Genomic DNA, 15,817 nt, shown 5'->3' with positions numbered 1-15,817 from the left:
TGGACTTGCATAACAATGACTTTGTCCCACCTCTGAGGTGTGGACTCGAGTCATGTGACTTGGACTCGAGTCAGACTCGAGTCATGAATTTGATGACTTCAGACTCGACTTGGACTTGCATAACAATGACTTTGTCCCACCTCTGAGGTGTGGACTCGAGTCATGTGACTTGGACTCGAGTCAGACTCGAGTCATGAATTTGATGACTTCAGACTCGACTTGGACTTGCATAACAATGACTTTGTCCCACCTCTGAGGTGTGGACTCGAGTCATGTGACTTGGACTCGAGTCAGACTCGAGTCATGAATTTGATGACTTCAGACTCGACTTGGACTTGCATAACAATGACTTTGTCCCACCTCTGAGGTGTGGACTCGAGTCATGTGACTTGGACTCGAGTCAGACTCGAGTCATGAATTTGATGACTTCAGACTCGACTTGGACTTGCATAACAATGACTTTGTCCCACCTCTGAGGTGTGGACTCGAGTCATGTGACTTGGACTCGAGTCAGACTCGAGTCATGAATTTGATGACTTCAGACTCGACTTGGACTTGCATAACAATGACTTTGTCCCACCTCTGAGGTGTGGACTCGAGTCATGTGACTTGGACTCGAGTCAGACTCGAGTCATGAATTTGATGACTTCAGACTCGACTTGGACTTGCATAACAATGACTTTGTCCCACCTCTGAGGTGTGGACTCGAGTCATGTGACTTGGACTCGAGTCAGACTCGAGTCATGAATTTGATGACTTCAGACTCGACTTGGACTTGCATAACAATGACTTTGTCCCACCTCTGAGGTGTGGACTCGAGTCATGTGACTTGGACTCGAGTCAGACTCGAGTCATGAATTTGATGACTTCAGACTCGACTTGGACTTGCATAACAATGACTTTGTCCCACCTCTGAGGTGTGGACTCGAGTCATGTGACTTGGACTCGAGTCAGACTCGAGTCATGAATTTGATGACTTCAGACTCGACTTGGACTTGCATAACAATGACTTTGTCCCACCTCTGAGGTGTGGACTCGAGTCATGTGACTTGGACTCGAGTCAGACTCGAGTCATGAATTTGATGACTTCAGACTCGACTTGGACTTGCATAACAATGACTTTGTCCCACCTCTGAGGTGTGGACTCGAGTCATGTGACTTGGACTCGAGTCAGACTCGAGTCATGAATTTGATGACTTCAGACTCGACTTGGACTTGCATAACAATGACTTTGTCCCACCTCTGAGGTGTGGACTCGAGTCATGTGACTTGGACTCGAGTCAGACTCGAGTCATGAATTTGATGACTTCAGACTCGACTTGGACTTGCATAACAATGACTTTGTCCCACCTCTGAGGTGTGGACTCGAGTCATGTGACTTGGACTCGAGTCAGACTCGAGTCATGAATTTGATGACTTCAGACTCGACTTGGACTTGCATAACAATGACTTTGTCCCACCTCTGAGGTGTGGACTCGAGTCATGTGACTTGGACTCGAGTCAGACTCGAGTCATGAATTTGATGACTTCAGACTCGACTTGGACTTGCATAACAATGACTTTGTCCCACCTCTGAGGTGTGGACTCGAGTCATGTGACTTGGACTCGAGTCAGACTCGAGTCATGAATTTGATGACTTCAGACTCGACTTGGACTTGCATAACAATGACTTTGTCCCACCTCTGCTGGCCACACACGCACGCACGCCTCCTTAGGTGCGGTGCACCGTGCCGGCGGCTTCACAGGTGCTCGCTAACAGGAACTTGCCACCCAACGTTCTGTGTGGCTACTACACAGGGGGCGGTAGGGAGCGGGTGGTGGGGGAGGATCTTTGTCGTCTTTGTGTGCGATGCCGCCGCGGATCCCATTGGATTTACGCGTCTCGGTTCGGTGAAGTAAGGGTTAAGACGGCGGCAAAGTGGCTGTTTTTGTGGGCAGCTGGACCGGTTCCGACCGGTTCTCGGCGCTTTTGAGGGACGCCTTGGGTGTGCCCTGCCCCGCGCAGCCGCCGCCACCACCACCAGCACTGCTGTGCCCCCCCTCTCCTCAGTGCCCCCCCCCCCAACCCACGTGTTGCCCTTCTGTCCTCAGTGCCTCTCTAGCCCTTCGCTCCTGAATGCAACTAACCTAAACGCTTCCCCTCATTGCCCCCCTTATCCCTGCCCTTCCCCCCATTAATTGCCCCTTCCCCCCCTTAACTCAAGTGTTGCTCTCCGCTTCTTCATGTCCCGTACCAGACCTGCCTTTACCTTCTCAATAACCTCCTTATCCCACGATTGCCCTCAGTTCTTAATGACGCCTACTAACCCTGCCCTTCCTCTCCTTGGTGACACACCCCTCGAACCCACGTGTTGCCCTTTCACTCGTCCTCAATGACTTTCCATCCACAGAGTTACATCCCAACCCAGAGATATAATTGCCCATTGTGCCGTTAACCATCATTTACAATGTTTACGCCTCATGCGGGAAGTTTACACTGATACATACCACAAAACAAACAAACATAGTTTTTTTTTCTTACCTCTTATAGAAAAACACAGCTCCCAGCCCGATTACATTTCTCCCACCCCTTTCACAGGGATGTATATTTTTTTTGCGTGCGTATTGGTGGTAGGGGGGGGGGAGGTGGAACCAAAGCCCAACACGAACATAAAGAATCGACCTCGACCGTGCCATCGTAAAGACAGATCACGTCAGAGTTCAGACAAGATGCAGCCAACGTTGCGGCTGGAATGTGTTGTTGTCCATCTGCCAATCTTGGTTTGGAGAGGGGGGGGCGTGACCAAACAAGGGGGGGGGTGCCGTCCTTGGCTATGCCTGTCCCCATGTGTGCCCCCCCCCCCCCAGCCGAAACGTGGGGGGGGGGGGGGCACGGCAAGGAGGCGTTATCCTTCCCTGAGTACAGTTTCACATATGCCGAGTGGGCGAGTTGTGCTGTCAAACATCTCCACCTCCTAAGACACCCCCCCCCCCCACTGCCGCCCCGCCAATACGCCCCCCACCACCAACCCGGGCAGCTGAGAACTTTCCATGAATGCAGTAGCGGTAACGGTAGTGCCTTGTATAAAGGTGTCAGTTTTTGTACCAGTTGAAAGGGTAAAAACCTATTACTATATTTTGCCACTGGTAAAGGAGATGTCTCAAAGTAAGTGGCTGTGGGTTCAATACCCGACTGGACGCGCATTTCCACGTGGAGCTTGGTCTGTCCTTTTTCTGCATGGGATTCCTCCGGGTCCTCCGGTTTCTCCCCTGTACCTGTAAAGATACAAAACATGTACCGGTAATTGGCCAAAAACATCCTGATGCTGAATAATTATCTGGAAATTAACCCAATTTGGATTTAAATAAAGACAAAGATCCCTCTGTCTAGCCTTTACAGACTACTGGAGCAAGTGCACCTCCAATTGGTATCACACAGCAGCAGCATCCCTCCCCCAAATTGCAAATACGTGGTAGGACCCTCCTTCCTGTTTACCTATTCTGAGCATTTCAGAATAGGTAAACAGTAATAATAAATACATCATTAACGGTGCGTCCTTTTGCAACATGAGCTTTGGAGATGGCGGTCTATCACTGAAACCCTAGCTGTCAATACTCGCACCGCTGTGATTTAGTTTAGGGTAGGGCCCCTGTTTCACGCGACGCACCCCGATGACCGTGTGCGGAGTATAACAAGGATCACTGCCAGTATACTGCAGAATGATGGCGTCTAACTTTGAATTCAAAAAGTTTGCTACTTCTCCGGGGGAGTGAAAATTTTACCAGCCATTATAGCAACCCAAATAACCCTCATAACAGCAAAGATAAACAATACAATAATACAACAACCAGACCAATACCGGTTTCACGGATCTCCTCAAACACGAACGCTGACGGGAGACAGCTGCGGAGCAACCATCCAGGGTACGACCTATGAAGTGTTCCCTAGTTCTGGAACAGATTAAATAAAGCGATCCAGGGACAACCTTACAGTCCTCCGGTGGTCACCTCCCCTCTTTCCCGCTAGTGTCCCAGCTTCCAATGCCCTGTAGTCCCCAGCATTTGTGGAGGGCCACCATCACGACATTGGCATTGTGGCCAATTCATTCTCTGTAAATGCTGGGACACTGTGAATGCCCCCAAACACCTGAATGCCCATCATTTCCAAACATGTCCTTTGGTTACTCTGCTCCATCTAAATCACAATTTGATGCTCAGCTGTTGATTTTTCATGATACTTTCACTTTCAGTTGCATTTGACATCATACACTTTTTTTTACGCAATGGTGCAATAAACCCCTAGATCTATGTTGACGTTTCTGTAACTTAATCACCCAAGCTATCCCCGCTGCCCGCTGACGTCTCTTCTCAGTCCTGCAATGTGACAATGCGCCTGGCTCTTGATGAAATCAGTCGCGAGTGACCGAATTCCAGGCCGGCGCCACCACTACAAATCGAAAAGAAGTGATTATCATGTACACGACCGTGTCCCCATTTGTTTTTCGACAGAGAAGTTATTTTGCTGCCACTACTACGTTGCCAGTGGTGCACGGACACGAACAACGGCAACTCGATACGTTCTGTGCTAATAACACCGTGTGGCCTTTAAAATACAAAAAAAAATAGGTGACCCTTTCGGACAATGGCATTTTTATCTTACCTATAAATGTAATTTTTTTGTCTGTCCGTTTGTCTGCGTGTCTGTGGACGAAACTTGTGAAGGATTTGGCTCACGAACCGTGGGGTTTACGTATAAAAAAGTAGCCAGGTACCACGCGATAAGCCCCGTGGTGAGCCAGCACTATTCGGATTTTGCATCCGTCAACTTTAAAGTAGTTTAATGAACCATTTAGTACTATTATTTATTTCCTTACGCCGCTGAGCACGCGCCAAAGCACGCATTTTCGCATGCGCGACACAGCTGACGGGGGTTGCTCCTAGCAACGCACACGCCTTCGTTGGGAGGGGGTGGAAAAGTCTCTTTCACGTTAAAAATGCAAAAAAATACACACAACGCTGAGGTAAAGTCTTCAAAGTGTCATGTCCTCTTCTCCCCAACTACAATGTGTGCACTTACTGATGTAGAGGAGTAGTTGGAGGAAGCAAGGGTGGCACAGTCGGGTTTTTTACAATCGGGTTTAATTGTCTTTTTATATTTAACCCGATCATCTGAGATTGGGAGAAATCCGGTTTAATTGGTTTTAATTGCAGAACCGCACTTCGCCAGCGGCCCGCTGGACACCGCGCCTGCTTCCGCCTATTTGCGCAATTGACGCCATTTTCTTATTGAGTGATATACATTTTCCAACAACGATGTCCAACAGCGGCGCCCGCACGGCTCTCAGCCCCGACGTTGATGATGACAGCAGCGCCGTGTTGCTCGTCTCCGGTGGCAACGAGATCATGTTGATCGACAACTATGACGAAGAAGACGCCGACGGCCCCGAGCAACGGCCCAAGAAGCGTGGCCGTAAGACTGCCGACGTTTGGGAGCTCTTCACCGAGGCCAGCCAGCCGCACAAGGCCAAGTCGAACATGTGCAAGCACTGCAAGACGCTCATCAATTATCACAAGAAGATTGAGTCGGTCAAGGGGAAGAAGACCGCGTTGCAGTGGTGGCAGACCGACGGCTCGGAGTGGCCCGACCTGAAGAAGATCGCCATAAAGCTATTCAGCATGGCCACGTCGTACGTGGCATCCGAGCGGAACTTCTCAACGATGAGCTTCGTCCATTCCAAGCTAAGGAACTCACTGGCGCCCACGATTGTGGAGAAGCTCGTGTTCATCAAGACCAACCTGCCCGACGCATTCTACGACTACCCCGTGCCCGACGGCCCCGAGTACGATAGCAGCACCGACGAGGAAGCAGCCTAAGCCTATCAGAGTTTCGTATTCATTAAACCAGGTTTTAATTGACTGAAATTGGGTTTAATTGTATTAAAGAAAAAACCCGATGCCTGCCGCTGGAAAAATCGGGTTTTTTCCACCCATGGGAGGAAGTGAGGGCATCGGCAGGAAAGAGCTGGATGATGTCATAGGGTGAGGTCATGTTACCCAGAGGGGAGGGGTACTTAAGGGGGACCCCGGACAGAGGGGCGGGGTCGTTGTGGGGAGCCGAGGGAACGGAGGTCTCGAGGGAACGGAAGACACGCCGCTCGGCACCGAGACCCTAGGCCGAGGAAAGAATAGGATTAGTGGGGAGCTTAGGTGAGGATAGGCCGAGGAGTTAAGCGGGTACCAGGACGGTCCATGGGAACGACCAAGTGTAGAAGTGTCTACCTCTGGTGTGATCCGGTGATTCTGTATGTGAGTTAATAAACTGGCAATAGCCCTTACAGAGAATCTCGTCTCCGTGTGAGTTTACACCACTACACTACTATAGGGTAGGTAAATACTAATATTATAGCGCTTAGATAGTATCTTTGTAGAGCGGGCAGGGGGATTGTGGGGGAGGGCGAGGGTAGCGGCCCAGCCCCAGCCTGCCAAGATGCCACCTCGTCCGGCTGGGCTATCTAGGCGAGGCCGGGGGCTCTACGCGAGACTAGGCCTCACGAAGGCACTGTAAAGTTAGTAGTTTGTGCTATAGAGTCGATATATACTGCTATAGAGTCAGCATGTACTACTGTAGTGATAGCAGGTGCCACACCACAGTATGCACTGCTGTAATCATAGAAGGTACCACCACAGTCGGTATGCACTGCTGTAGTGATAGTAGATACTCCTATCGTGTTGGTAGATACTACTATAGAGTTAGCCGATACTAAAACAGTATATACCACTACAGTCAGTAAATACTGCTACAGTCAGTAGATACTACTATAGAGTTAGTAGTTACTACTATAGAGTTGGTAGATAGTACTGTAGGGCCAGTAGATACAACTATGATCAGTAGTTGCTACAGTCAGTAAATACTCTTATACAGTCAGTAGCTACTACTGGCTCAGTAGATACTGCTGTACAGTCAGTAGATACAACTACAAAGTCAGTAGATACTATTTACTCTGTATGTAGGGTGTGTAGGTATATATATCTACGCGGGGGTAGAAATATTTTTTGAGGGGGGGGGGTCGACAATTTTCGGAAACCTTTTCTATCAACTATTTACCTGCCACTTTCTATAACTTTTTGGACTTCTGCAAGCCTCTTATCATTTTGTTGGTGGAGAAATGGACAAACGGCCCACCAGGCTTTCACAATAGCTTAGTATCTGTGTATGTATATGTAATGTTTTTTTAAGTTTTGAAATATATTTTTCCCCCGGGCAATGCCGGGTACTTCCCGCTAGTATATTCTTTTGTTATTTCGCCAGGTAAGGCCCACTGAGCTACGTAGCTCTTTTTAAGGGAGTGACCTGGCCCGCAAATGATAGCTCAACAAAGTGGCTTATTACATTGAAATGTATAGCAGCCAAATACCCTAAATATTCGTGAAGTTGATAAAAAATGTAGAGGGAAAAACCGGAGAACCTGGAGAAAAATCCAATCGACCACAGGGAGAGAGACGCACATTCTAAATATACAGCAGGCATCAGGGTAGGGATCGAACCCACGACCTCCTGCATACCAGGCAAGGTAGTTAACATCTCGCCACCGTGGCGCCCATGAAGAAGGACCATTGCCCAAAACATTGCCTATTATATATTTTTGGCGAGTGACATTTGAATCAGTCCTGCCCCCCCCCTCCCCCTCCTTTGACCAACCTCCACTAACCGTCGGCGGTGAAGTATGGTCAAACAACACGTACAACTCGCACATTGTGGGGGGAGGCCTTCATCCAACAGCGTACTGACAAAGAGCTGTACATTACTATCATGAGCTTAAGGAATCAATATTCATCGCCGAGTTGAGTCACCTAATCTGTGCCATCTGCAGCTCGGCATTATTCCTAGAGTAGGGGCTAACGGGGTTTTTTTTTGGTAGATGTCAACATCCAGGCACCTGCCATTTGTAGCAGAGTTCCCACGTCACCGTCAAAAGGATTTCGTTCAAATCCTGGTCCGTGATGGACTCAGCCCATCAGCTCTTCAGGGTCGATTAAAGTGCATAACCACTTCCAGCAGCCTTTCACGCCAAGCACGCTTCGTTTGGTTAATTGTCCGAGCGTGCACCTCTCTGTTTCTCTGCACACTTATAAGCATAACTTGGATTGTTGTTTGTGTGATCCATACCAGGTGAATGCACACCGAGTGGTTCTGAATTGTAACGATGCGCTGGATCGTCGATACTAAATTTCTACTTCCCACTGGTTCCGAAACTGCCATAAGAGTTGTTGTTGTTCCTGTTGGTGGTGATCGCTTATTTAGTCGCTATGCCCCCTCCTACACAGGCAACTCCGTGTGGTCCGCCCTGCTCTTTGATTTCAAGTCTCTACTCGAGACCTTCCCCTTCAACCGCCGTACCTTCGGACCCTCTTAATTACTTAATTTCTGTGAGTGGTTGAGTGGGTGAGGTGGGTGAGTGAATGAGTAGGTGAGTGATTGATTGGGTAGGTGAGTGAACGATTGAGTGGGTGGGTAAATGATTGGGTGAGTTGCTTACCTTTTCTCCTTGCTCGCTCCCGCGATTCCCTCCCCGCCCTTCCTCTATTTCCACACTCCCGAGACGTTTGGTATATTTTGGGCGCTTCACAAATGTAGCTTGTATCTTTCAGGAAGAAGTCTGGTGAAGCGGATATGAACGAGGTGATGGCTGCGATGGTGCTCAGCAGTCTGTCGACCAGCCCTCTCGTGCGGAGCCCGCCCGGCCTCTCTGGCCCTCCTGGCCTTTCCGGTATGATGGCCGCGGTGCCAGTTGGTCACCAGCAAACACCATCACCGTCATCGCCATCACCATTTTTGCTCCTCCGATTAGCACTTACAGTTGGCTACGTACGATGCGTTCGTACATACATACGTCGCCCTCATCAATATCGTCATCACCGTACTTCACCTTTCTCCCTCACCCCCCCATCTCTCGCTTCTCCAGCAGACGCCCAGTCGTGGCACGATGCGGCCGTGTCGGCAGGCATGGCCGCCGTCTGCGGCGCCGACCTCGCCGCCAGCTTCGGAAGCAGCAGCGGCGTCTGGAGCTGGGATCTCCCCAGCGACCGGTCCAACCCATCTACGCCCTCGCCCCCCCTTCCCGGGGACTCCATCCCGCTAAGTGGCGCCCCCCTCGGCAACGCAGCCACCTTTGCCGCCGCTCCTCCGCGGAGCACCGCTCCGTTCACCGCGGCCGCCGCCGGTGCGTTTGCGGCCGCCCCCTTCCCCGTCCGCCACGGCGTCGCCACCGAACTGGCCCGGAAGGACCTGGACTTTTCCCGCGGCGACGTCGGTGTGGATGGGCGCAAGGTAAACGCCGCCGCTGCAGTTGCCGCCGCCAATGCTGCTGAATTTCAGAGTGGCGCCAACCCAAACCGTGACGCCGCCAACCCTGCCCACAAAAAGAAGCCATCCGGCAGCGTTGGCGGCGGCATTGGCTGTGGTGGCGGCAGTGGAGTGAAACCGGGCTTCAAGCTCGGCTCTTTGTCCATGCCCACCACTACCGAAGTCCCCATTCCCTTGGACTTTGACTGCCTATCATCATCTCCCTCGTCCGATTCTCCACCGTCACCGCAGTCCCCGCCGGCGCCGGCACCACCGGACGGCGTGTGCCTAAAGCGCGCGGCCCTTTCCCACGTCTACTCGTCGCGGCTGGCGCAGCTGATGGTGCAGCCGGAGGGCGGCGGAAGCGGCGGAGGCGGGCGCGGGCACGGCGCCGCTTTCGGCGAGGCAGCTCGTCCCGGTCGCGACGAAGGCGTCGCGGTGGGGGCGAACTGCGTCGGCAAACTGGCGCAGGAGGCTAACCGCGGCGGTACGACGCCGCCCGCTCCCGTGAGCGCGCACCACCCGGCCTTCCCGTCCTCGAAGCCCGTGAGCGTCCCCGCGAGACGCGGGGTGGCGCGGGGACCGGCCCCTGATGGACCCGACGGAGCCGGGGCCGCCGGTGCCGCCGCCGCCGCGGCGTTTTCAGACGACGGGCACGACGGGCACGCGGCTCAGAGCGAGCTGCTGTTCGAGGAGCCGTCGCCGCGCAAACGCAAGGTACAGCGGCGCGGAGCAAAGCAGCCCTCATCTCGGGGTGGTGAGGGGGGGGGCGTTACAAAGTTGATTTCTGTCTTAGCTGCGAAACAATTGGACAGCCCTGGGGTGACGCGGTGGCAAGATGTTAACGACCTCGCCTGGCATACAGGAGGGTGTGGGTTCGATCCCGATCCTGATGCCTGCTGTTATATTTGGAGTTTGTGTGTGTCTCTCTCACCATGGTCGCGTGGATTTTTCCCCGGGTCTTCCGGATTTTTTCTCCACATTTAGAAACTTGCCTTTAAAGTTTTCGGCTGCGATTAATGTCCACGTGATAATCCACTTCGTTGAGCTGTCATGTGCGGCTAGGTCGCTTCTGAAAAAGGGATGTATAGCTCCGTGGGCCTTACCTGGAATAGTATTGGTTCTAATGTAACCCATGCCTTTTATTTAGATTTGTGTTAAAGTGATTTGGTGTTGTAGATTATTATTATTACGAGTTGTAGTAGACATTGTGTCTGGCGTCCCACGCCAGGCTGTTGAGGGTTAGCGTGAGGAGAAAAAGACTGGGGGAGAGACGAGGGAGTAGACAAGTCCATGAAGCATCGTACAGTGGGGGGTGGGGGGGGGGCAGTGACACGGCTAAGCTATCGCGCTCGTCGCTTCATTGTCGGCGTGTGTGATTGGAGCCTAGCGGGCCACCCTCGTTAATACCTGTGGGATTATCGGACCAAAAAAAAAGATATGCCGTCTCCTTCACAGCAGACGAAAAAAAATTCCACAACTACACGCGAGAAAGAGTAGTAGTAGGCCACGTGTACCGGTGTCACGGGCCACATTGGAAAATATTTTAAATCTTAATTTTAGAACTTTCGTGACCGCAGGAATTATTATTTGGTTCTTTCGGTTAAGTCACGTCTAAAGATAAAATAATAAATTATGCTATTATTTAATTTAATTTATTATTTTATCTTTAGACGTGACTTAACCGAAAGAACCAAATAATATTTTAAATATTACTCCTAAATTACTGAATTGGGTAAAAGCAACATCGCCCCCTACTGCGAAATTACTGTAGACCATACGTATCTGTGAAACATAGCAGCGTCGTGACAGCCTTGCGATCTAATCAAATGTGTATGTTGAACTTCTTTCGTACGTAGCCAACCGTGCTGATCGGAGGTGCGGGGGAAAGACAACAAACTAAACACAAGCACAGTTCTAAAGAAATTAGTTCGTCAATCTAGATGATAATTTAGAAGTGCACAGCTGCAGTAACTTCCTAATATTGGAAGGAAGAGCGTTTCAGATGGCTGCAGAAAAACGTGGCTATCGAACGTACAGGCGCTCCTTGACATACGCAATAGATGAGTTCCTTGAAAAGCGTGCGTATGTCAAAATACATTTTCCCATGAGAAATCATTGTAAAGGAGGGGGTTAGAGGATTTCACTCACAGACATTATCGCCTCAATTATCCTAGCCTATATCAATACGTTACATGTACACGCAATATAATACTTTTAATTCAAAATAAAATCATGTAAACTCTAATATACTTCCTATAAAATAAAAATGCAAATAAAGATATACAGAATTACTTAATGTAACTATGCCGCAGTTGCGTTGTGGAGAGGATGCTGTACAGTAAAGCACACGAGTTATCGTGACGCACTGGCTGCTGGCAACGCCATTGTGTCGCAGTGCCAGGCTAGGGGTGGTGCGTACGTCTCATTGCGGGATGACGTTATTCCTAAAATTGTCTCGCGCATGTCAATAAAAGGTCTGAATACAAAGCGTACGTTATTCCAAAATGGCATACCACAAAAGCGCGTAAACCGAGGATTGCCTGTACTGATGTTTTTAAAATGGGGGATGTTGGTTTTTGTGTCGCCAGAACTCAATGAAGGTGATGTTCAAGTGCATGTGGCCAAACTGTGAAAAGGTCCTGAGCACCTCATCTGGGATACAGCGACACATCCGCACCATCCACTTGGGGTGAGTGAGTGAGCGAGCGAGTGAATAAGTGCATCAACCTGCTTGCAGGGCCTATGGAAGGGGACAGGGACACATGGACATTTGTCGTGTTTGCATGGTCGGTCGTGCGCGCACACTTCTTATACATGCTTTGTCTCTACACCGTACGTACCCGTCATCCCTGCTGTGTCCGGACACGTACACGCACACAGCCGTAACGGTGACTCGGATCTCAGCGACGGTGAGGAGGACTTCTACTACACGGAGGTGGAGGTGAGCGTGGAGTCCGTGACCGACGGCCTCAGCAGCCTGTCGGCCGTGTCGCCGACCGTGTGCCACCTGCCCTCGGTGGTGGTGCCACCTCACCCACACCACCACCACAACAACAACAACCACCCGCACCACCTGCAGCAACTGCATCAGCAGCAGCAGCAGCTGCAGCACCGCGGAGATGGCCGTGGCGTCCTGCCGCTGAGCCATTCGGCACCAACGGCAGCCGCATTCTGGCACGTGCGCGCCGATCACGCGTACCAGGTGTGTGGCAAGGTGTGGGTGTCAGCTGTGTGTGTGTCTGTGTGGGTGTCTGTGTGGGTGTCTGTGTGTGTGTGTCTGCGGGTGTCTATGTGTGTGCGTGTCTGTGTGTGGCGAGCTGTGTGTGTGTGTGTCTATGTGGGTGTCTGTGTGCGTGCGTGTCTGTGTGTGGCAAGCTGTGTGTCTGGGGAGCAATAGTGTAGTGATTAGCGGGCTGAGCTGAGAACCTGGAGACCCAAGTTCGATTCCCGCTCATGGCCAACGCCAGTGACGATTATCTGAACCGGTCATGGGCCTCCCCTAGGTCGACTCAGCCTCCTTATGAGTACCTGGTGTGGTGTGTAAACATCGATACTGGGGAGATAAAGGCGGCCGGGCGTGGTGCTTGGCCACCCACCCCCTCGTATGCCGTGTCGGCCTTCATAGGTGCTCGCTAACAACACTTGCCCCAACAGTCTGGTAAGGCTTATATGCGGGATCTTTGTCTTTGTATTTATGTATGTACATATGTTGAACTTCTTTTGCGCCATACATAGCCAACCGTGCTAATCGGAGGTGCGGGGGTAGGACAACAATCGATACCTACTTGTGTGCATGTCTATTTGGGTGGGGAGTGGTAGCGCGATGGTGAGCTCACCGCGGCTACGAATCCATAACCCTCGGTTCGATTCCCCCTCATGGCCATCACCGGTGACGAATATCTTAACCGATCCCGGGTCTCCCCAATGTCGACTCGGCCTTAAATTAGGACCAGGTGCAATGTTTAAACATCAGCGGCGGGGAGACAAAGACGGATGGGTGTGGAGCTATGCACTTGAAAATCTAAATTGAAAATATTTTCTTTAGAACGGCTTTCTGTGTTTATTTTGTTGTCCTTCCCCCGCACCTCCGATTAGCGCGGTTGGCTACGCACGGTCCGAAAGTTTAACACGTACGTACATATCGGCCTTATTAGGTGTCAATTAACAGCGCTTGCCCTATCGGTCTGTGTTGGCGACACGGGGAAACTTTTGACTTTTTTCGTGATGCAGTGGTCTAGCTCACCACTGGGTGGTGTACGTGAGTTCCAAGTTTTGCTTTGGTCGCATTTTTAAACTGAACTCATTATCTCACTTTACGTCTCATCTCATTTAACCTCTTGTCTCACCCGACCTCTCTCATCTCACTTGACCCCGACTCTCATTTGTGTATTCCCCTGGTCTCTCCCCCTACGTTCCTGACCTGTGACCCCTGATCCCTCAGGCAACGCCCCCCTTGTCGGTCCCAGTGGGCGAATCTGGTCGCGGTGTCGGCATGAGTCTCGGCAGCGTCTCCTGGCAGAGTCCTACCTTCAGCTCACCAGTACAGGTACGGCTCTCTCCTCCTATAACGCGGTGGTAGTTTGCTTTGCTGCAGAACACCGCTGTAGTATGGAAAAATCCCGTTATAATACATAATATAGCGTGTCAAGCACTGTTCCGAAGATAACGCCTGGGATGTGTAATGCAGGCTGAATAAAGACTGGCGCGTGGGTAGCGTCTAGAAGCATCCAGTAGCATCCGGATGCCTTGTGCGATGCCACCGTACGATCGCTCATTCCTAGTCGCTGCGACGTAGTTCCATTCACTCGACGGCGTTATATCCAATTCGCATCCTCGTGAAAAAAATGCGTTTCCTAATGCATTCAACGCGCTGTGTCCAATTCGCGTTATGAAACCAACATGCGGCGTTAGGAGAACGCGGACTGTGCTCCGAGAACTCGGCGCCAACAGCTCATGCAATGTTTTCCGCCTCAACCCCCCCCCCCCCCCCCCACTGGTCTCCTCAAAGTAAGCTTTGGTGTAGTGAGCCATCATTTGTTTACAGCGCGAGTTAATCGTCGCCGCCTGCGGTAGTGTCAGAGCAGGGGGTGATGTCACTGTTGGGTGTAATTCCAAACAGTAATTTTGCGGGTCAGTTTTCCGGTTTTTCCCCTTCACATTTAGAATCGACATCACGCGTTTAGAGTACTTGCCTGCTACAAATGTCCACATGATGATAGGACACTTTGTCGAGCTATCATTTGTGATAGCCAGGTCGCTTCTTTAAAAAGATCTGTATAGCTCGATGAGCCTTACCTGGTATGTAAAAAAATTGTTTAGTTTTAGATAACTTCGACTTTGTCCAATTTGGACCATGGCGCCCAGCACATAATGGCCATCGTTGTTTCAACATGACGTTGGGGATCTTTTGAACGTCCGCCAAAGTGGTTGGCGTGCATTTAACAGTTAATACGCCAGCAGCAATAACCAGCCTCACTGAGTCTAAAGACTTATTTTTAAAGGAGGCTCATGCTACGTTTTTTTCGCAGTTGCCGTGCTTAATTCTCAGCGAGCAATTTGCTGGTAACTTTTCAGCATTGGGGACACTTGGCCAATACCAGTTACAATGTATGTTTTTATGAACTGGGAAGAAACAGGAGAAACCTGGAGGAAACCCATGCAGAACAGAGGTAGAGAGAATATAAAACTCCACACACAGAGGGCGCTTGAGTCAGGAATCAAACCCAGGCGCAAGTTGCTACCCATGTTGTTGTTGTCGTGTTCCGTGTTCATCTCCACGGTATCCGCATGGCGTCTCCGGTCCTGTTTGGGGATGCAGGTATCGCCGACGCGCCCGCGCGTGGCTACGGTTGCCGAGCACCGCCTGCAACATCACCACCACCACCACGCGCACCACGCGCACCATCCCCATCACCCCCATCACCCACATCACGCTGCCTCGCCCAAGGCCCACGTTCTACTCTCCTGCTCGCCCAAGTCTGGGCCTGGTGTCAGGTGCGTTTTCTCTCGTAGCTCTGGCTCCAAGTTGATTTCGTGTAACTGGGTGAGCGAGAGCTCGGAGAGACCAGAGATGAATCTCAATTGCAAGAGTGACCTGTGGGGGTCAGTGGGTGAGTGTGTAAATTAATAAGTGGGTATGGAGTGGGTGGGTGATTGATTGATTGAGCGGGAGAGAGTGGATATGTAAGTCAAGTCAAGTTAATTCTGTATAATAAGGTGAGCACTCAAGAGACCAGGATAGTCTCATTTGTCGAAAAATTCTGAAAGCAATCACGTAACATCTTGAGTACAACATAAAAGCAAATAGAAGTCCTGACAAAAATAATCAAATGGAGACCAGTGCAAACACAATTGCGTGAAAGAAGAAATTGAAAAGGGTGCAATAACTTAAATCAATGTGAGATGAAGGTACATACCCAGTAACAGAAGTTGGCTTTTAACAAATAGTCTTCGTACAAAAAATACATTCCTGTAAACACAAAAATAGAGTTA

General features: G+C 50.6%; 1 protein-coding gene across 4 annotated transcripts in view; it reads left to right on the top strand.

Annotated features, from left to right (window-relative positions):
- The window catches only part of LOC133340827 (zinc finger protein 704-like), a 49,065-nt gene that overhangs the window by 19,672 nt on the left and 13,576 nt on the right, over window positions 1–15,817 (top strand). For 2 of the 4 annotated variants that reach the window (XM_061549251.1, XM_061549249.1), the window contains exons 2-7: window positions 8,629–8,747; window positions 8,946–10,039; window positions 11,914–12,014; window positions 12,206–12,527; window positions 13,767–13,871; window positions 15,144–15,319. In XM_061549251.1, the coding sequence (XP_061405235.1) occupies window positions 8,651–8,747; window positions 8,946–10,039; window positions 11,914–12,014; window positions 12,206–12,527; window positions 13,767–13,871; window positions 15,144–15,319 (1,895 nt within the window). In that variant the 5' untranslated portion in view covers window positions 8,629–8,650. Of the gene's footprint in view, window positions 1–8,628; window positions 8,748–8,942; window positions 10,040–11,913; window positions 12,015–12,205; window positions 12,528–13,766; window positions 13,872–15,143; window positions 15,320–15,817 lie in introns of all 4 variants that reach the window. The other 2 variants (XM_061549250.1, XM_061549248.1) reach the window with 1 other exon arrangement.

The sequence above is a fragment of the Lethenteron reissneri genome, chromosome 10 (genome assembly GCF_015708825.2).
Source record: "Lethenteron reissneri isolate LAM-NWPU_2019-01 chromosome 10, ASM1570882v1, whole genome shotgun sequence".
Taxonomy (NCBI): domain Eukaryota; kingdom Metazoa; phylum Chordata; class Hyperoartia; order Petromyzontiformes; family Petromyzontidae; genus Lethenteron; species Lethenteron reissneri.
This window is presented reverse-complemented; position numbering and strand designations above follow the sequence as displayed.